This window comes from Protopterus annectens, chromosome 3.part1, assembly GCF_019279795.1.
Source record: "Protopterus annectens isolate FY-2018-M chromosome 3.part1, PAN1.0, whole genome shotgun sequence".
In the NCBI taxonomy this organism is placed as follows: Eukaryota; Metazoa; Chordata; order Ceratodontiformes; family Protopteridae; genus Protopterus; species Protopterus annectens.
The window spans coordinates 1,019,883,797-1,019,905,914 of record NC_056732.1 but is presented as its reverse complement, the minus strand read 5'-3'; the positions used below and the strand labels follow the sequence as shown (position 1 = coordinate 1,019,905,914).

The 22,118-nt window shown below is 36.8% G+C and overlaps 1 protein-coding gene across 1 annotated transcript in view; it reads left to right on the top strand.

The window, feature by feature from the left end:
• AFG3L2 (AFG3 like matrix AAA peptidase subunit 2) overlaps positions 1-22,118 on the top strand; it is a 1,447,137-nt gene that overhangs the window by 117,758 nt on the left and 1,307,261 nt on the right. The window contains exon 2 of the mRNA XM_044067171.1: positions 10,184-10,286. Within this exon, the coding sequence (XP_043923106.1) occupies positions 10,184-10,286 (103 nt within the window). The remainder of the gene's footprint in view (positions 1-10,183; positions 10,287-22,118) is intronic.

Sequence of the window (22,118 nt, the reverse complement as noted above, 5' to 3'; positions counted from 1 at the left end):
AAGAGGTGGTGCCGTAGCCCTACTCTTTAAAAATCACCTTTCCCTAGAAGCCTTGGATCATATCATTCATCCCCAACTTCGACAATGCTGAAGTAATATTAATGAAACCAAAAGGAGCAACTAGGCTGATGCAGAGTCACAAGTAGAAATGAAAGGCAAAATCCTCAGGTTAAAATCCAACTTTAATTCCACTGCAGGTCAGATAAGCGCTTTCACTCATTCATTTGAGCTTCATCAGATCATGTAACAAAGACCTTCAAGTACATAGGCTACATTTATACAGTTAAAACATCTCCTATTGGCTGCTTCTTGTTACATATTCATGAGTTAATCTAAGCTTAAAGATATATGCACATATAAGCATGCTGAGATGTATAAAATGAATATAAAAAACCATATATAAAAAAACATTATTTTTTGTGCCTTTGCACTATTTTTTCTATTATGCAGAGTCAGAGTGAAACTGTAGATATTGAGCTAGACTATGAGCCCCGAGGTGTAGACCTGGGCTCAGTCGCTCATCTACAGAAGAGGTTTGAACAGAATCTCGTCTGTTCAACAGTCACTTCCTGGCAATTCGGCGCTTTGGAGCGCTTTGATGATGCGGATACGGCGACACCCGACCTTGATGAGCTACAACGCCTGTTAGACAGTCTAGAGAAAGACTTTGCACACTTGAAACGTTTGCAAACACAGCGCTTGCATTTTCGTTATTGTTTGGACACAAAAATTGTACCGAGAGGATTACGTATATTAAACATGCCCAATCAGGGGGAACATTATCCAGAGTTGCTTTCAAGGTGGCAGCGCCTGAACTTGGAGGTAAGCAAACAGTACATGGAGTTACTTATTGACTTTTTTGCCTCTGAAGAGGAGAAACTCACTAATAACATTAAGAAACAACAAAAGAGAATTTTTTCTTGTTTCCCAAGTACTGTAATAGAACCACTATTTGAAAGCCTGTTGGATGGAATATCAGCCTTAGAGCGGAAACTTCTCCAACAGAAGAGAAGCAAGATTATTAGAGATCATAGAGATTTTAATTTAGGACAAGTCTTCGTTTGGCCTAAACATGGACATTATAGTGCTACCATTAAACCTAATGACTATACTAGTGGTAGACAACTGAGTTCTGAACCTAGTACTGGTTCTGAAAATGTTAATGTTGTTAATAATGCTTGTGAAGCTGTGGATATTACTAACTGTGTACATAACAATGTATCGCCTAGTAATAGGGTACAAAATATAGCTAACATTAATAACACTACTACTTCCAATGATACTGATGATGTAATTACTATTTTACATAGTGAGAGTGGATCTAGCTCTATTAATACAAACAATAAAGAAGTTAGTCAGCCTACTACTGTGAATAATATTGCAGACAGAACTAACTTATATCCAGCAGTACATGTTGTGAAGGGACCGATCAATAAGAGGTTGTCAGTAGATGATGGCATAGTGAGATCCAAGTTACCTCACAATGTACATACCACCATCACTACAGGAGTAGTAAGTGAGCTCCCTTTTCCCCTCCCAGTCCGAAAGGACAAGAATATAACAAGGGGACGCTCTATGAGCAGAGGGAGACAGAAACGCAAATTATCAGAAGAGTTTGTACCACATCAGACAATAAAGAAGATGTGGAAGAACAAAGTCAATTAGATACAGTTGAAATTTTGATACCAGCAGATTCTATGATACATAATATCTCAGGATATTTGTTGACTGAATGTGATGAGAAATTATTATGTAAAGGCCTAAACTTTATACCAAGTGCACACAGTAACTTTACGGACACTGTAGTAGACATGAGACTTTTTTGTCGAAATCTTATGCTTAAACTGCTATTTCATGATAAAACTGATAGTGAATTGACAGACAATAACATTACTAGACCACCAAAGTTTAAGAAGCTTAGCAACTTTGTCCCACCTAATCATCCGTTAGTTGAGGCATATTTGAAACTAACTGAGGATGATTTGTATGAATATTTTTCTCTAAAGAAATATAGGAAGAATGGTAATTTGACTAGAGGGGAGCAGACTAGCTTACTTAAACTCCAGTCCTTAAAGTCCATAACCATCAAACCAGCTGATAAAGGTGGTCGGATAGTAGTTATGGACACTAGCAAATATCATGATGCTATGATTAAACTCTTGGAAGATGATTTCTATTTACAAGTTAACGAACAAATAGTGCAAGCCACTATTAGTCACGTAAACAATATGTTATTAGATATGTTGAAAGGTGATATCTTGGATCAAGAATTGTTTGACTATCTCTTTGTCAAGAATCCACTTGTACCAACAATACATGGTTTACCTAAGATTCACAAAGACTCCATTGACCCACCAATGAGACCCATAGTGTCTGGTCAGGGTTGGATCACTGAAAACCTTTCTGTCTATGTTGAGAAACATTTGCGACCTATATTAAATAAGAACAAAGTTGTACTGAAAGATTCCAAACAGTTTTTAACAGATTTGTATGACTGCTTAGGTGGCATTTGTGACGTTGATAACTTGATTTTTGTAACATTTGACATCAAGTCCTTGTTTACTGTGTTACCAAACAATATAGGCCTGATTTATATCACTGAGTATCTACTCTTACATAGCGAATATACATCAGTTAAAGTAGACCTCATTGTACATTTCCTTGAACTCATTTTGAATAACAATCTGTTCACCTATGACAACAAGTTTTACCAACAGCGAGGTGGCGTAGCCATGGGCACACCTTGTGCCAACAGCTATGCAAACATGTTTTTGACATTTTGAGAATTTGAGAGGCTCTTTAATTTAGAAATGTTCAAACAACATGTAACTTTTTATAGACGTTTCGTTTGTTTTATGGAGAGGCAGTGTTGATGATTTGTTTGTGTTCCATACTATATTGAACAACCTCACTGGCTACTTAACCTTCAGTATGAATCATTCTAGAGAGAAGATAGAATTTCTTGACTTGTACATAGAAAAGTTAGCATGTGGTTTGATTAATACAGGTGTCTATAGGAAACCTTGCTATTTTAATACTCTATTACAGTGTGATAGTATGCACCCACAGCATATTTTTAAGAATATCATTAGAGGCCAGGGGATGAGAACCTCTAGGCTAAATGCCACAGAAGAAGGCTTCCTAAATGAAGTGAGTGACCTCAAGATAGGGCTAGAAGAACGGGGCTATAGCTCACAAGAGATTGAGTCCAATCTCTCAGACGTCAATAAACTTAGACTGAACAGAGCAGCCCCTTATTTTGGACCAGTTATTACTGGTGGATCTGTTACAACAGACAGTGGTAGAGATGATAGATCAACTCATGTAAGGGTTTCTTTACCATATAGTACTGATTGTCCAGCAATCAAGAATATTATTACGAAACACTGGCCTATTCTCTGTACTGATGACACCATCGGTAAACTTGTGGTGACTAAACCCTCTTTTTTGTATCGGAATAAATTAAATTTAAGGAGAATGCTATGTTATTCAAAAAGGGATGAATGGTCAATGCCTTCTGAACACACAAAACCATGTGGACGCTGTAATTATTGTAATTCTCTTGACCCCAGTCCATTTTTTGAACATCCTGACATGCACACTAACTTTAGCATACGTGCTGTAGCTACCTGTGATACTACTCATATAGTTTATTTGGCAGTGTGCCAAATATGTGATGCATTTTATGTTGGCAAAACCAATCGTCGTTTTAAAGACAGGATAAGAGAACACCTTTACCACATTAGGAAGGCTTCACCCCACAATGCCTTAGCTAAGCACGTAGCCCAAGCAGGTCCTGAACATTATTTCCTATTTAGAGCTCTTGAGAATATTAAACCCAGTATACGAGGAGGTGACATTAGGAACCATACTGAGAGTAAGGAGAGTATGTGAATAGTTAGACTGAGAGCAGATAGGGGTCTAGGTCTCAATGAGAGAGCCTCCATTAAACCTATGTTAAACAAACGGAGGAATGTTTGTAGATTTTATAATAAATGATGGAACATATATGTTTTTACCCCTTGTAAGATTTCTTTTGATATATATATCTATATATACATATTTATTGCAGCATCTTGAATGTTCATGGAGAGTTTTTATATATGTTTTTTTTATATTCATTTTATACATCTCAGCATGCTTATATGTGCATATATCTTTAAGCTTAGATTAACTCATGAATATGCAACAAGAAGCAGCCAATAGGAGATGTTTTAACTGTATAAATGTAGCCTATGTACTTGAAGGTCTTTGTTACATGATCTGATGAAGCTCAATTGAATGAGTGAAAGCGCTTATCTGACCTGCAGTGGAATTAAAGTTGGATTTTAATCCTGAGGATTTTGCCTTTCATTTGGATTTTAACCTGAGGATTTTGCCTTTCATTTCTACTTGTGACTCTGCATCAGCCTAGTTGCTCCTTTTGGTTTCATTAATATTATTCAAGTTTTTCTGGAGCACTGGGCGTTTATCCTGTTTGTCAGCAAGTGGTTTGTTCCTGTTTTATTAATGCTGAAGTAATATTTACCAAACTTAACATTAACCCAAAAAAACATATAAACATAATAGGCACCTGCATCCCACCAGGAGACAACATCCATACATTAGAAATATATAGAACTGGACCACAAAAGCACTGCCTCAGAAAACAAAAATCATGGTGATTTTAATATTGACTGGTCAGACTGCAATTTGCCGAACGCCACCAGTCACCTCAACCTGTATGGCTTCACCCAAGTCATACAAACACCCACTAGATTGACAAATCATCCATTAAGCACTCCACTCTCGACTGGATCTTAACAAATAAGCCAGCCCACTCCTGTCACTCAAGTTGTCTCCCTGACAGCCTCAGTGACCTTTTCCCAACCTGTCAACTTAGACAACGAAGTAACCCAACAAAACAAATTATATACTGACAAATAAAGAACAAAAAAAACACTTTAACCTCAACAACTTCACAAACATCCTCAAACAATGTAACTGGACACCACTTAAACTACTTCCCCTAGTAGAAGCTGTAGGTTGTTTTAATACTACCTTCCTTGCTATCTTAAACACACAGGCTCCTCCCAGGGCTATAAGTGTTAAATCTAACTTTGCCCCATGGCTAAACAAAGAAACTAGGTCCCTACTAAAAGCAAGAGACAAGGCCTGGGAACGTTGGTACAAACCTAAATCCCAAACTGCAATGCAATCTGGCCTGGGAACGTTGGTACAAACCTAAATCCCAAACTGCAATGCAATCTGACTGGGAACTTAGAAGCAAAGCAAAGAAACAAATTAAACAAGACAAGACAAAGTATTACTCCAATATCCAAACTAAGCACTGAACTAACCCACAAAAATGTTAGTCAGCAGTAAATGAGATACACCTACCAGGCAAAGCCAGCACCCTCCTCACTACTAATAACTTGGACAACATCGCTACCCAATTCAATAAATACTTTACTGAAACAGTTTTAGCCCTTTCTAACAATCAAACCTCCACTCCTATCACAACTACTCGTCCCTGCAACCTGCATCAACTGAGACAATAAAAAAGCTTCTTAAGAAATTAAAGCCCACTATACTAACTGCAGACAACTTACCAGCTGAGGTTTTAAAACTAACTGCTGAGGGAATTGCCTACCCAGTATCCATAGCAAAACACAAAGTCTCTACCATCTGGAAAACATCCCACCTTATTCATTTTCATAAAGGAGGCACATCAACAGATCTATCTAACTATCGACCACTTGCGATCTCATCTCCACTGTCAAAGATACTAGAGAGAATTGTTCACAAACAAATCACAGATTACCTGCATACTAACAAACTGCTTACCAATACTCAGCATGGTTTCCGCCCATATCACAGTACTGCCACTGCACTAATGTCATTTACTAATACTGTCAACCTTCACAGAAACAACAGTAGACATGTATCCTCTCTTTCTAGACATATTGAATGCTTTTGATATGGTCTCACATAACAAACTTCTAAATGTCCTCTCTGAGCTGAATTTATGTCAGTCTACTCTTGCCTGGTTCCAGGATTACCTAACTGGGTGCCAGCAAGCAGTACGTTGACAGCAAAATCTATCACTCCTTCCTTTGACCCTAGGAGTTCCTAGGCCCTCTACTTTCTGAATATTTACAAATAACTTTCATACCTCAGCCCCACATGCCTCAGTCATCCATTATGCAGATGATTTGACAGTGATATGTGCTGCTACAACCATACATGAACTACAAACACTAACACAAGTACTTCCTAGCAGTAGAGACTTGGCTAACAAACTCCCACCTAATTTGAACCCCCTCCCCCCAGAAAAAAAACAAACTCATGATATTTCAACCCACTAAAACAACTGTACCCATCACCACATGTAACATAGTTTCAACAAACAACACTATTATCTCACCCTTACCTCACACCAAACTTCTGAGAGTTTGACAGCAGCCATGAGATTTGACATCCACATATCCCAAAGCATAAAAAGTGCACAAAAAAACTTGGTACACTGTATAGGAACAAACAGTATTTTACAAAAAAAACACTAAAACTACTATTGCCCTAGCCCATCTGATCTTAACTCTGCTCTATGCATATCCTATATTCACAATCTGAGAAAATCCAAGTTAGCAAAACTAGACTCCTGTTGCAACAAAATTCCCAGGTATGCTGCAGACTCACCCTTTAGATCACACCACTCACCACTGCACAGCACTCATATGCCTCAATTGGCTAAAATTCCCCTAACTCCTACTCTTTAACAAATTAACCATGGCACAGAAAATCTTCTGTCAACCAGAGAAAACACCTGCCCTGCAAAAACTACTGCAGCCATACTCCAGTGCCAGAATTCTACGCTCTACCAACAAACCCCTTATAGCGATAACCACAGCCAACAATTTAGCTGGAGAAGCCCACTTCTCAAACTACATAGGCAAAGTCTGGAATGCACTACTACCTAACATTGCATCTACTACAACCTTGTCTCAATTAAAAAAAAATGTTAAAAACTCACATATCCAGCAAGTGGCTGTCCCCATGCACTGGTCTTGACTAAACAGTCTGTCTCAGATGATATCAGTATTTCTACTGCGTTGACTCTAACACCATACATACAATAGGTTTGTTAAGCTCTGATGATAAGGAAGAACAATTAACCTACAAAATCCATGTTTGGCTTTCAATTTGGTTCTCTATATAAGTTGTATAATGGTGTATTTGTCTCTGTTTCCCTATTCTGTGATCTTGCACATGGTATTATATATGATTCTTTAGAGAAATTCTGTAAGGTTTATTGTTTGTATGGACTCTGTTTCACTATTTCTATGATCTTGTATTTGTAACGCACTGTGTATCAAAATGTAATCAAATGTTTGTTAACGCGTATGTATTATGTGGAGCTTTTCTTCTCAGACCTCCGCTGAAAAAGGACATGTGTCCAATCAGACTTTCTGGTAATCAAATGTAAAATAAATTAAAATAAATAATTATTTGCAATACTGTACAATCTATCCTGGTCTGTCGTAATACTATGCATTGCTTTTATCACATCTATCTTTCTAAGTATTTCTGTTGATCTGTTCCCTCTTCTATACTCTTCTAACAGTGACATTTCTTGTCTTAATTGCTTTATAGTTTTCTCTATTTGATACTCCCATGATAGTATTAGGTTTTCTCCCTTCCTTTCCCTTATTGCCCTGTATTTTTGTGGTAAGACTTTATCTGTTATTAATTTAGCTGCACAGAAATGTATTCTATTCACATCTGTTATATCACATGAATGTCTGATAATAGTCTTGATTACTGTGTTCATTTGTTTTATCAAACTTCTAACATTTTGGGTCTTACTGACTTCTTGTAATCCATTTTTTTCATTGATTTTAATATGTCTGACTTCTCTATTAAATCAGGCAACTCTTCCCTTAGATCTTTTTCTTCTAAACTGAAAGCATATTCTTTATTCTTTATTTCCTGTGGGCATTCCACAGAAAGCTCCAGAACATCTACCTTTGACATATTCTCTTCAGCTTCACCCTGTGTCATCTGTTGCTCTTTCATATGTGAACTCGCTGGCCTGTCACTCCACAACATTGATTGTGTCGGAGATGCTACCGTTTCCTGCTCCTTACCTAGGTCAGGTTTTCATTAGCTCACCATTGTAGAGTTGCTTCTGCTGTTTTAGTGCAGCTGGACTGTATTGACTGCAGTACTAACTCGTACAGGTCCATAAAATGGCAGATCTCCATACTTTTGTGTTTCATTTGTAGAGTATGATGCCCAAAATGAGATACTGGTGGTCACTTGTAAACAGGAAAGATTAAGCACAGTGTAGTTCAGTAAGTTTTCTGACCTGTGTCTGTGTGTTCTGAATATTAGGCTAACAACAGTGGTCCACACTGTGTACAGCAGCCCTTGCACTGAGCACTGTTGAACGTCTCCCAAATGGAAATATTTGTGGGCAAGCAGTTACTGCCCCGTTGCAGGCAGCAGAGTACTGCTGTACTGTGCACGCTGAGTGTAAGAGTATAACCACCTCTTGTGTTTTTTTACCTAGGCTGTGTAGTTTTCCTGGCTGTGCACCTTCAGCATTAATAAGTAAAACACCAGTAGTGCCCTATCTACACTGGTAGAGTAATCCTGCTTCTTATGTCTAGCACAGAGTTATTGCTGTGAACTGATGGAACTTTATTCTGTATCTGTGGATTTTATTACCTTCATCTCCAGTTCATACCGTGTGAGTGTTAGCAAATACCTTAATCACACACTTTCTTCCAGATCACCCCTCAACAAGTGATACTTGTGTTTTGTGAGGCTAACTCCTTATTGTCCATGAGAACTTTCTGCAGTGTTCTGTAAGTAGATGCACTGCCCACATTGCTGAACACCATTTGAGAATTGCTCCCCACCAGGTGTGTCCAGCATTGTTCTGTAAAGGGTTGCATTGTTTGTAATGCTGTACACCCTTTATTATTTTTGAGTTTCGTTGATTGGGTTAGTCTCATTAGCTCTATGGCCTATTTTCAGGGAAGATTGAAGGCAGTGTTCATAGTGACTGTGACAAATTTAGACAGTGCACCAAGGAAGTTTGTATTTCTTGGTTTAATAGCGGCTATGTCTCTTATCTGGAGATCATTTATTAAAACAATTTTTGGAACAAGGAGAGAGAATAGGAGCTTTTTCCATCCTGTGGTGCAGTGCTTTCTGGAGTGGTGCATCTTCCCTTTGTTTTTTTGATAAGTAGTGTGGAGTCCTTTATATCCACCTGAACTATCCCCAGCTCAGGCAGATGGGACATGGTTTGACTTCACAGTTGAAAGTTGGCCACCCCCGGGCCATTTGTCATTATTTTGTAACTGGTCACACAGCCAATAATATAGTATACATAAAGTAATCCATGCTGTGCGAACACCTTTAGCATTCTGCAATTGTAAGTACATAGTACTACCATGCTGTGTGCCCTACCATTCTCTCTTATCTACTGCAGCTTGCTTGTAGTAATGACAATGATGGTCTGTTTTGCCCTTTGCCGTGGCAAGTTAGCAGATGAGTGTTATAATGCTACCACACTTTGACATTTCTGTCACATTGTTTTTTCAGAGATGCAGAAGATCTGTTAGTCTTACCACAGATGAAAGTTTTGACAGATGAATGTCTTAATCACAGGATGGTCTGTTAGTGTAGCAGTTAGATTTCTTCATGTTTACTGAGGTCTATGTCAGTGTTATGGTTTTATGTTTCAGGGCTAGAAGTGCTAAGCGACTCAGAGGCATCCTTCATTTCCCTTTTTCTATAGGGACTTTGCAGTACTGCTTAACCATCCTCTAACAGTGGAGAGGGATGCATGCAACAGTCTGGAAAACCCTGGATGAAGGAGTTGGTTGTGGCAACTTACAGCTGTGTGTGAAAGCATATGAAACCATCCTATGTTTGTGTGACTGTCTTTGCTAGGAAAATTGCTGGTTTGCAGAAGAGGATACTAACTCAATGCATGGCTTGCACTCGCTGATAGTAACCAGGTGCAGGCATGAGGAACTCAGAACAGTAAGAAGTTGGTACATTGGTAGACACTTTCCACTTGGTCAGAAAAGTAAATATGGAAAAAATCTGACACTGCATGCCAAACTTTCAGAGCATTGTGTAAGAATTGTATGCTAATAGTTTTTTTTGCAACATTTGTGTCTTTCAGCTGTCTGAACAATTTGGTAGTAGTTCATCAGCTGTAAAAAGATGCAGTTTCCTGTCTGACATTATTGCCACCTATAGAAGATACTGCTCACAGCCACCAAAGGGTACGCAATGAAATAAAGAAATAGTAATTATAAACAAAACTTAATCTTTTAAGAACAGTGCTTTTAATATGTGATGACTACTATTTAATATTAAAATCTGTCTTGAAAGAGTAGGTATTACTATATAGGTCTGATTGGTCCTTTATAAGGGTTTTCCATTTTTTTTTTGTTAATAGTTTAACGTTGGATTCGTAGCTGCACTACCCAATTAGTTCTCATTTTTCTGCGTAGATAGATTTACCACAAAAGGAACCAGTCTAGGCTCATTCCATTCTAGTATTATTTCTCACTTGGATCTCCTGCTTTGGTTATTCATGAGAGTTGAGAGAGTAGTGCCTGTCGTTCTACTTTATATGTATTGTGTAATGATCTTGGTGTTCTGATGTGGCCAGTTGCAGGCACCTCTACAAGTGAGTCAGGTTGCAATATAAATTGTGGCTGAATTTGAAAGCCATATTCAGATAGGTATACATGGGTGTCATGTTGCGCTTTTTCCAAATATAGTAGCTAGAAATGGAAACTGACAAGGTTATTGAAATATTTGTGCTGAAATAAAGGTGACTCGTATGGGATGGGAAGAACTGACTAACTTAAGCCAACTGTGTTGTCTTGGTCACTGTGTGTGTGTGTCTGTATATATGTGTATATATATATATATATATATATATGTGTGTGTGTGTGTGTGTATATATATATATATATATATATATATATATATATATATATATATATATATACACATATATATATATATATATATATATATATATATATATATATCGAGAGAGAACTAAACAGTTTTTCATTGTGATTGTTGTTTCCTCATGGTCTACTTCAAAACTTGCTTCAGCCACTGGAAACAAAAACGCTGTAAACAAATCACTTAAATGTAAAAGGGATGCTCTGTTTCCAAACCATAGTGGAAACCTTCTACTTAAGTCATTGTACCCAAATGGCAAATGAAGCTTGTGATACAGTCTGCTGCTTAATTAAATTAATAAAGTGAAAATGTAGATTTGGTGTAAACGTAAATGGGGTACCAAGGGACAGTGTTGTTAGTGTTTTTCACTGTGAAGTTTGTCAGAGAAAAATATATGAATTTAATTTAGCATTTCCAAGGGCTTTCAAAATTGTACTGAATATGAAAATGTCTGACAGATGCATACAGCAGAACTAGACAGTGAGTGTGATGCTGTGCAACGTCCGTAATAAAACAAATAACCAAAAATCTTCAAGGTTCATGTAGGTACTTCCTCAGGTCATGGGAAAAAAAGTTGTAAATTCCTTTGTAGCCACAGTAACAGCACAGTAATAAAAAATAAGTGTTTATTGCCAGATGTGAAGTGCTTTCATCCCTGCAACTTGGGACTTCATCAGAACATAATCATAACACAGTGAGGTCTGTAATTTAAATAGACCACACAAACTTCAAAAATAAATACAACTGTCCAGTCAATTAAAACCATTCCTCAGTTCTAAGGTTACAGCCATAAGAAAAAACCTTTGCCGATCTACTTGTTACATGATGACAGGATTAAAAAATAAATAAAACTAGATACTAATAGAGTATATAATACCTGTAGATGAAAAGTAAATAAATATTAATAATTGTGATAAAATCAGGATTAAAAATTGAAATCAGCACAACCAGTAGTATAAAAATAATATGTACTAACTTAGCAACTCTCATTTTGAACACAGGATGAATAGAAATAATTCCATTCAACCCGGGTAATGTAGTAGCATCCAAACACACCTGACAAAGGAGTTCTTTATATTCTATACGATTCCCCAACTGACCATCTCATAACAGCAATATCCAAAATACCAAATTCAGTGCCTGAAAATCCCTCACAGGCAAGAGTGTGTTTGAAAAGCACATTCTTTCTGTTTTGTTTTCTTATATCCTACAGATGTTAATAAATACTTTTAGACAGATTCCTGTCAGTTTTGCCCACATAAAATTGCCATGCATTGTTTACATATGGTTAAGTACACTAATCCATGGGATTCACAGTTTCGTTTTACAAAGAAAACTGTACTAGAACTAGAGTTGGGCAGGACAACACTACTGTAGTAATGTAAGGGCAAAAATTAACATCTTCCACATTTGACAGTCCCTCCAAATGGAACCATGTTTTCCCTTTCCAACATCATCTTAATGTTGTTATTAATTTTATAAACAAAATATGGTGTATCACCCACTTTATGGAATACCTCATCATCAGTTTTAAGAATGGACCAGTTCCTAGTAATAATCTCCTTAATTAAGGAGTCAGAGTTGTTATACGTAAGAGCCATGGAACTGTTGAAATCCAAATCTGTGTTCTCAACACTGGACCCCCTTTCTGTTGTACTGGAATTCCCTAAAAGTGGTGTATACTTCACCCTCCTGCCTCTCACAACTTCATCATATAGGGCAGAATTCAAGTGGTTCGGATAGCCCCTTTCTAAGAATGTGTTTCATGTAATCCAACTCCTGAATAAATTTTTTATCATCAGAAGCCATCCTGGCTGCCCTAATACATTGACCTTTGGTTAAGTTCCTTTTAACGTACTAGGGGTGTAGATTCTTATAATGCAAGTAGGAGCTGGAAAAGGTAACTTTCCTGTGTATAGAAGTGGAAAATTGTTTGTTAAATACCTCAGTGTTCATGTCCAAGTAGTTAATTTCATGTGGATGTGGGTCAAAGTTGTGTTTAAATCTCAAGAAGGAGGTAGAGTCTGAAATGTAAAATAAACATTGAATGAATTCCTGTCATTCTGCCAAACATGAAAATGTCATCCAGGTATCTACAGTAAAAGGACCAACATTCACAAAAACAGAATGAAGCACAAATTGTTGTTCTCAGTAGACCATGACTAAATTGGTGATAATGGGGCACAAGATGCCCCCATAAGCCACTCCCTTAATCTGTTTGTAAAATTTGCCTTTAAAATACAAGATGATGTTCTGTAAAATTATGATCATACACTCAACTAGAAACTTAATCTCCTTATAATCCAACTTGGTAAGGTTGGTAAGTGCATTGTGAAAAAATGTCAGTCCCTGATCATGGGGGATGCTGGCAAAAAGATCAATAACATCTGTCCTAGACTTTTGTGTTTATGGGTAAATTTCAGTAACTGCCTGGATGCCAGGAAAAGAGAAATACAATGCGCCTGGAAAAAAATCAGCTACAAAAAGTGAGGAAGAAACACTGACTGGGTAAAGATCTGAAGATGTTCAGCAAAAAGCAGTGCAACCTCTAGACATGACTTCGACTGGCTTACATGAAGATATAAGACAACTGTGCCCAGACCTGGTTAAAATAAACGAAACATTGATGGACTGTATCAACACAAACAATAAAAGGCTGGAAAAAGAAGCTTTGAGCAGATTCAAATGAGGTAATAAAGCTGCAAAAATCAGAGGCTGATGTGAAAAGAAGGCTGTCTGAATACGAGACTGTTCAAGAAGAGATGTTTAACAAATAGTAGAATTAGAGGACAGAGCACATATGGGAAACCTGAGATTTTTTTATCTATACCAGAGAAGCTGGAAGGAACAGACTGCATTCATTTTATGAAAGCACAAATAAGCAACTGGACTGGTATTCCACAGCAGGAGTTTAGTTGAAAGGGCACAATGTGTATGCCCCAAACCTGGCTATGAGAAAGCAGCCTGGACCTTTAATAGTAAAGATGCAATCCTACCAGGAGAAGGAGTTGATTCTGACAAAACTTTGGCAGAAGGACAAAATGCTAAAACTGGGAGACAACAGTGTGTTTGTGGAAAATGACTACTCATTGTACATCAGGCAGAAGAGGAGTAAATTCATTGTACTATTCAGGAAATGTTGAGATACAGGTGTGAGATTCAAACTGCTGTACCCAGCTGTCTTCAAGGTATTCTTCCCTGGAGGGACAAAATAATTTCCTTGATGAAGTACATGCTAAAGAGGAAATACAAAAGTTTGCCCTATAAAAAGTGAGCTGTGAAACAGAAGTAGATTCTGCTTCTTGTTCTTCTGGTAATAAAGACCACAAAGAGGACTGTACCTGTGAAACTTTTTCTGCTGTTTCAATGGAGAACGTTGGTGAGAAGGAAGGGAACATAAGAGTTGACTAGAAGAATCAAGAAAGCATTGGAAATGAAGCGAAGACAGGATCTGGGAGATGGAGATGAACAGGAATAAAACCAGTAACCTAATGGTGGATTACAGTGCAGTAATTATGTTTGTGAAATATGTCAGAACAAGAAAATCTGGAAATATTGGACTTTTTCAGAATTTGATGGACTTGTGTGGGACTCTAAAGTATGTGCTCTACTTCATGTCATTCATGTTTAGAAAGATGCTTTGGGGAGGGGAAGAGAGGGGAGAAAGTTAACTGTAAGTAAAGAAACCTTTAAGAAACCTTTTTTTCCTCTTAGTAGTACCATTTTTGTAGTGTATGGTTTTCTTTGCATATTATAAAGTTAAGTTTCCTCAGTTATTTTGGATTGTAAATAGGTGTTGCTGTTCTAGTTTTCCTTTCTTTCTCCCTTCTCTTTTCTTGTTTAAAAATGTAGGCACTGCAATGTAAAAAAAGAAGCCTGTTTAAAATAGCATAACAAAAGAAAAATTAATGTTTTTTTTCTCATTCTTGAATGGGATCTGATGGAATTAAGGACCTTAGATTGATTTAGTAATGAGTTTTAAACGAAAGCAAGTAAAGGAAAATAATATTGAATATTATGAGCCTTTTTTTAGCAAATGAATGTATGCTTAGTAGCAATTCTGTATCTGGCCCTTATGTCTCCATGTAGACAATCTGATAATGAGAATTGGCTATCTGGTTCCCACGTCTCCATGGAGACAATCTGATAAATTGAAATTAGTTACAGTCTGGTGGTGAATGATTGGCTGGGGAAAAAATAGAAAAGAGAAACTGGCTAGGAGATAATGTTCTCTGAATGCATTTAAGGGTTTTCCCAGCTGATAGCACTTAGTAGATGCACAGGCTACACCATGTGTCTTAACCAGGAAAACCTTTCTTTTAGGTTAACTCAAGTTTGTGAGTGTGGCTGTCAGTTTGGGACAGTTTTCCTGTTAGGAGGGTAAAACTTCAATATTTGAAAGATGTATATAGTTTTGTGTGTTAGTATTAAATTAATAGGTTTTAGGGGCGATTGGTGGGGTTTTTTTGAGGGCTTTCAATAAAACACAATATTTTGTAACATAAGACATAGGCTCAAATGGATATGACAAGAGACAAGTATATAAAAGTTCGACCTGTCAAACAGTGTATGCATGTAACACAAAGGGTGGAACTTGACATTTAACAAAAAAGGTGTTAACCCACAAAAGCCTGGAATAGTAACTTTTTAATACAATGATGCTTTAGGTAATTTCTTTAAATGTCAGTTGTAATAATAAATCTTTATTGTTTTACCAATTGTTCATACAACATTAAAGAAAAAAGAAAAACAAATAATACTTCTAACAACAATACTACAATATATATACACTATTTACATGAATGCTTCCATCGGTTAACCAAGATCAATAAAGAAAAAAAAGGGAACATTTGACAGAGATTATCCACAGGTCTAATCTCAGAGATAAATAAAAAAGGATAACTTCTATTGCAACAAGAATGCTTGTATTGGTCAGAAGTTCATGGGATTGTTTCAAGAAACTTTCCAAAGTGTCTTTAATAATGTGGGGATATTGTACAGGATGTTGTTAAGTTTCCTGTCTATATAAACTGCTAAAGGATAAGTCTTCTAACTTTGTGAAGACACAATATGCCTGTAAGGAAAATCAGTAATTGTTTTGTGAATTTTAGGAATTCCAACACTGCTGGAATAAAGGGGTGTTGAGTAGTTAAAAATTCCTATGATTCTGGACTAATCACCTCCTGAGAAGCAGTGTCATCTAAAAACAAGTCAATCTTATAGGTGATATTGATTTCTTTTTTTTTTTGAAATGGTAACATACCTAGTTTCCTTCTGTAATAGTTCAAAAATCTTTCTGCAGTAATCAGTCTGATCAACTATGATGACCTCACCCCCTTAATCAGGATTTATAACTCTCAAGGATTTATCTTTACTGATGGTTTCTAACAGGGTATGCTCTTCTTCACTCAGATTGGAGTACCATTTACTTTTGTCCTTGGAGAGGGCATAAAGATCTCATACACATGCCTTCTCAAATAGGTCCAATAGTCTTATGGGGGGGTTAAAACCCCCCTTTTGTAAGGGTAAGTTGGTGAGACTTCAGAAGTAGAAAAGGTCTTCTTTGTACCATGTGACACTGATAAATTCATTTTCCTAGTGCAGAGTTTTAAGTGAACCACAACATTGGTTATATTCTTTTTCCTAGAGGGTACAAATTTAAAAACCTTCTCAAACAAACAAAAATGGTCATCTTCAAGGGTCATATGACTGTCGTTATAACTAGTGAAACAGTTTGAAGATAATAACTTTGCCTTCTTGTTTGTGTTACCACTCTTTACAGTTAGTTCCCCTTCCCTTCCCCTTGTTTGAGGTCCTGTAGTAGTTGTCCCTTTTCAGTTGGTGGAGGGGGCATCTCTGATAGAAGTTCTGGGAACCTGACTTAGAATCCTTGTTCTTTAGCCTCTCAGATCTCCTGGGGAGGGGGACTGTAAAGGGGCTTGACTGTTTGGAAAGTCAAGAAATTGACAGAAAAAGATGACTGAACAAAAGACCTAGAGTTATCAGTATCTAAATTAGTAGAAGTCAAGGGAAAAGGATCTCTTCTAACCTCAAAAATAACCCAATTTGTCTCCCTTAACAGGATAAGCATTACCTTCAAAATAGTCTATATTGTCGTTTTAATCATTACTTTTGTAGGTTCACCAGATCAAATAACAAGTCATGTAATTTTGCTGTTCAATAAGTTAATGTCCTCCATAAGACTATTAGTTCTCTACACATTAAAATCAGTAACAAACTCAAGAAGTTCCAGTCCATGTTTATTAAACATATTGAAAAGCTTCACAAGTTGCTCAGAATCATTTTGGATTCCAAAAAGAATCTTATAAAGTCTCAACCCCCTAAGGACCTGTTTTCTCTTCCCACACTTCCTGAGGTAGAGATAGTCAATTTGTAAGGTAGTTAAGCAGTTTCTTTTCCATATCGCAAATCATGGTTTCAAAGTCGGGAAAATCCATACGTTGTGTACGCTGGTTAGGCGAGAAAGAAAATTCTTCATGTAGCCAATTCATCAAATCTATTTTGGGTTGTGTGTGTGCAGCAGGAGGAAATTCTCTTTTGGTCTTGTCTTCTTGGTGGATATAACCAGGGGACTGTATATGTGCCCTAGTTCCGTTCATGTTTGAAGTGTTGATGAACAAATAAAAAAAAAAATATATATATATATATATATATATATATATATACACACACATATATATATATATATGTGTGTGTGTGTATATATATATATATATATATATATGTGTGTGTGTGTGTGTGTGTGTGTGTGTGTATATATATATATATATATATATGTGTGTGTGTGTGTGTGTGTATATATATATATATATATATATATGTGTGTGTGTGTGTGTGTGTGTGTGTGTGTATATATATATATATATATATATATATATATATATATATATATGTGTGTGTGTGTGTGTGTGTGTGTGTGTGTGCATGTGTGTGTGTGTGTATATATATATATATATATATATATATATATATATGTATATATGTGTGTGTATATATATATATATATATATATATATATATATATATATATATATATATATATATATATATATATATATACATTTTATTTTTATTTTACAGTTGTTGACCGGGCTAGTCCAGCTGGATATATGTCCATTTTTAGCAGAGGCCCGGGGAGAAAAGCTCCACGAAAACACAGTCAAATTTATATATAAAAATAACAATATTTAACAGGTACCAGTACAATACAAAATTAAGCAGTTTTATACATGATAGATTTTACAGATATGGGTACATTAATATATAAGCAAATATTTTCACTTCAAAACATGTTCGATTGCAGAATCATATGACTTGTAACATTTTTTAGTATAGGTAGGTAGTGTTGAAGACATTTTAAGGGATATTGATGAAGACATTTTAATGAAATATAAGGCCTGTTATCTTTATGGATTTCAATAGGAAATTAGTACATACAGTTAATAAGACAGGTGTCTTTGTGAAAAGAGAATGTGTAGTTAGTCTGGGTTCACACAGGGGTATAACCAATGGGATTTAAGGTAGGTTTTCAGCTTGCTTTTAAATTGTGTTAGTGAAGAAAGGGAGGTCAGGTCACTGGGGAAGAGAGTTCCAGGTTTTACCCACGGTATTGGAGAACAAAGAGTCACCAGCCATATTGTAGGTTTTACCTATTTGTACTAATATTTTATTAGATGAGCGTAGGGTCTTAAGGTTGTTGTAGGGGGTGATAAGATTGGTAAGAATTGAGTGTTATTAGGCTGATACAGGATTTTGTAAGCAACTGTTAATTGTTTGAATAGAAGTAAATTTGGCAACTCTAGCCATCCTAGTTGTTCATAATTAGTAGAGTGATGGGTTCTGAATATAGAGCCTGTTGCAAATCTAGCAATACTGTTGTAGGAGACAGCCAGTTTGTTCAAGTTGTTTTTTGAGAGGTTAGTATATATAAGGGAGGCGTAGAGGAGGGTGGAGATTAAGTGGGTCTGGGCAATAGTAGACCTTGCTAGTGGGGTAAGAAAGGATTTGATTCTATAGAGGGAGCCTAGTTTTTTGTTGACTGTTTTTATGGTACTGTTAATGTGAGTATCAAAGTTAAGGTTGCTATCAATTAGTACCCCTAGAAGTTTTGTGTTAGAGTCAGGGGATATGATAGTTCCATTGTTTGATGCAACAGTAAAGTATAGTGGGGTGGCCCTAGGGGTGGGAGCAAAAAGTAGGAGTTTGGTATTTTTGGGGTTCAAGATGAGGCAATGGTGTAGTAACCATTCCTCTACTGTGTTAAACACATTTTGGGTGAGGGACTGAAGGTCTGATGGAGTTGGGGCTGAACATATTAATGTGGAATCATCTGCGTATTGTATTGCAGTAGCTTGAGGAATTACATAATGTAGGTCATTGATAAAAATAGAAGAGGTCCAAGTATAGAGACTTGGGGGACACGAGTGTAATGGGGAGATGGGGAGATAAGTTATTCTCCCACAGAACAGCCTGTTACCTATTGTTTAAGTAGGATTGAAACCATTGTATAGCCAGTGCGTCTAGCGATAGGTTTTTGAGTATGTTTATGAGAAGTTGGTGGTTAACCATATCGAAGGCTTTAGAGAGATCAATAAAGAGGGCTGAGGATAGAGTGTTGTTATTGTGATTTTTGTTAATACAGTCAGAGAAGGATAAAAAGGGCAGTTGTAGTGCTGTGAAATGGCCTGAAGCCATGTTGGCAGTTAGCTAGTACGTTATCTATTAGGTGTTTTAACAGTTGCCTATGAATGCATTTCTCCATGATTTTTGCCAGTGGAGATGATATAACAATAGGTCTATAGTTGGATAATTCCCTGGAGTTTCCACCTTTATGCAGGGGAATAATATGCGAGATCCTCCAAATAGATGGAATAGTTCCCTCAGAGATTGTTCTGTTAATCAGAATGGAGATGGGGTAGGCTATGGCTTTTGCAGGTTTTAGCAGATATTCTGCAAGTAGGAAATCAGCTGCGGGGGTGGTATATATGTATAGTATGTATATATATTTATATATATATATATATATATATATATATATATATATATACACACACACACACACACACACACACACACACACACACACACACACACACACACATATATGCATGAGTGTGTGTATGTATGTATAGATATATATATATATGTATGTTAAATACCCCTAGATCCATACATATATATGTGTGTGTGTGTGTGTGTGTGTGTGTGTGTGTGTGTGTGTGTGTGTGTGTATGTGTGTGCATGTGTGTGTGTGTGTGTGTGCATGTGTGTGTGTGTGTGTGTATGTATGTATATATATATATATATATATATATATATATATATATATATATATAGAAAACCCAAAGCACAAGCCGAATGCAAAACCGATGTAAACAATCCAACGATAATTCCAGAATGTAGAAGTATCAGAGGCTTCAAGTCACTAGCTTACAATCATTTATTGCAGCAACACAGGAACATAAAGACAATACAAAAGAGTAAGCGCTTTCACAGAAACGATATCTGCTTCCTCAGACCCATACACAATGAGACCAAATGCTTGGTCTTATACCATTGCTAATTGCAATCAAGTGATATCAATTAACATAGGACTGCAATTAATGACTGTATTGTCTTAAAGATACATGCTGCTTACTAAAAAACATATACAATATAACCATGGCACATAACAAACAATAAATATGTTTTAAAAATACAATAGAGGTACAAAAAACCTTAGTAAAAAACCTTATACCCTCATTTGAGTTTCCTCCCTTTAAGATGTGGTTTTAGGGAGACATGTTCATTTAAGCCCCTACCCCTATGGGAGGCTAACCTCAGTATCCATTGAAGTTCCACTTCTTCAGTGCGATTTACTATGTCCCCTAGGCGAGCGTTCTCTTGTTGAACATGGAGAACTTGATACAGAAACGTGTGCTCTGGACCTGCAATAAGTGAATGTTTAGCTAGAGCCCTACAATCCTGCCCTCTAGTATAACAATAGTTATGGTCCCTAATCCTCTCCCGTAGTGTCCTATTGGTCTTACCTACGTAGTAGGAGAAGCATATTACACAATGAGCAACATAGACTACATTTCTGGTGGTACAGTTACTGTTATTCCTAATCTCCCATAATACACCCGTATCGGGGTGCCTGAAATAATGAGACTCATCAATATACATACATTGACTGCATTTGCCACATTTTGTCGTGGCTTCCAAGCCACTTCTCTTATAACTAGTAGATTGTACTCTACTGTGGCAGAGGAGCTGTTTAAGGTTTGTCATATTACTATAGACAAACGTGGGTTTGTCTCCCACAATATGTTTAACTTTGTAGTCTACCATTAAGACATTCCAATGCTGTAAGATTGCTTGCTGTACTATAGACGAGTTATCACTAAAGGGTGAAACAAACGGTACCTGGCAAGCAACGTTCTTGTTATTAGAAACTGATCCTGGAGTATCTTTTCTAGAGAAGTAAGGCTTGGCCCTGGTTGATCTGAGTGACCCTACATTGGAATATACCCTAGAAATCTCTCCTGTAGTATACCCCCTGTTGACAAGTCCCTTTCTAAGTTCACAAAGCTCATGTTCAAAATGTGATTCAGTGCATGAGAGTCTTGACACCCTCATCGCTTGTCCTTGAATGATATTATGAAAAATTCTCAGATTGTGCATGCTACTTCGGTGTAAGAAGGCTGGTCTATAACATGGCTTCCGATGCACCTTAGTTAAGTATGTGTGATCAGATTTATACACCGTAATATCCAGGAAGTTTATGTTCTCCTCAGAACAATCCATGGTAAAGGTTAGAAATGACCCCAAATTATTGAGTTCCATATGGAACTTAAATAGAGCTTCTTTTGTTCCTTTCCACAGAAAGAACAAATCGTCTACGAACCTCCTGTAAAACATGATGCTATTATGATTAACAATGTGCAAATTTTCAAATGCCATTATGACCAAATTGGCATAGCTGTTAGCACAGCTAGTGCCCATGGCCACTCCCTTCTTTTGACTATAACAAGTCTCATTAAACAAAAATATGTTATTCTCTAAGACTGTCTCCAAAAGTAGACATAAAAAATCAACTTGTCTGATGTCTAAATCTCCTCTCCCTATCATAA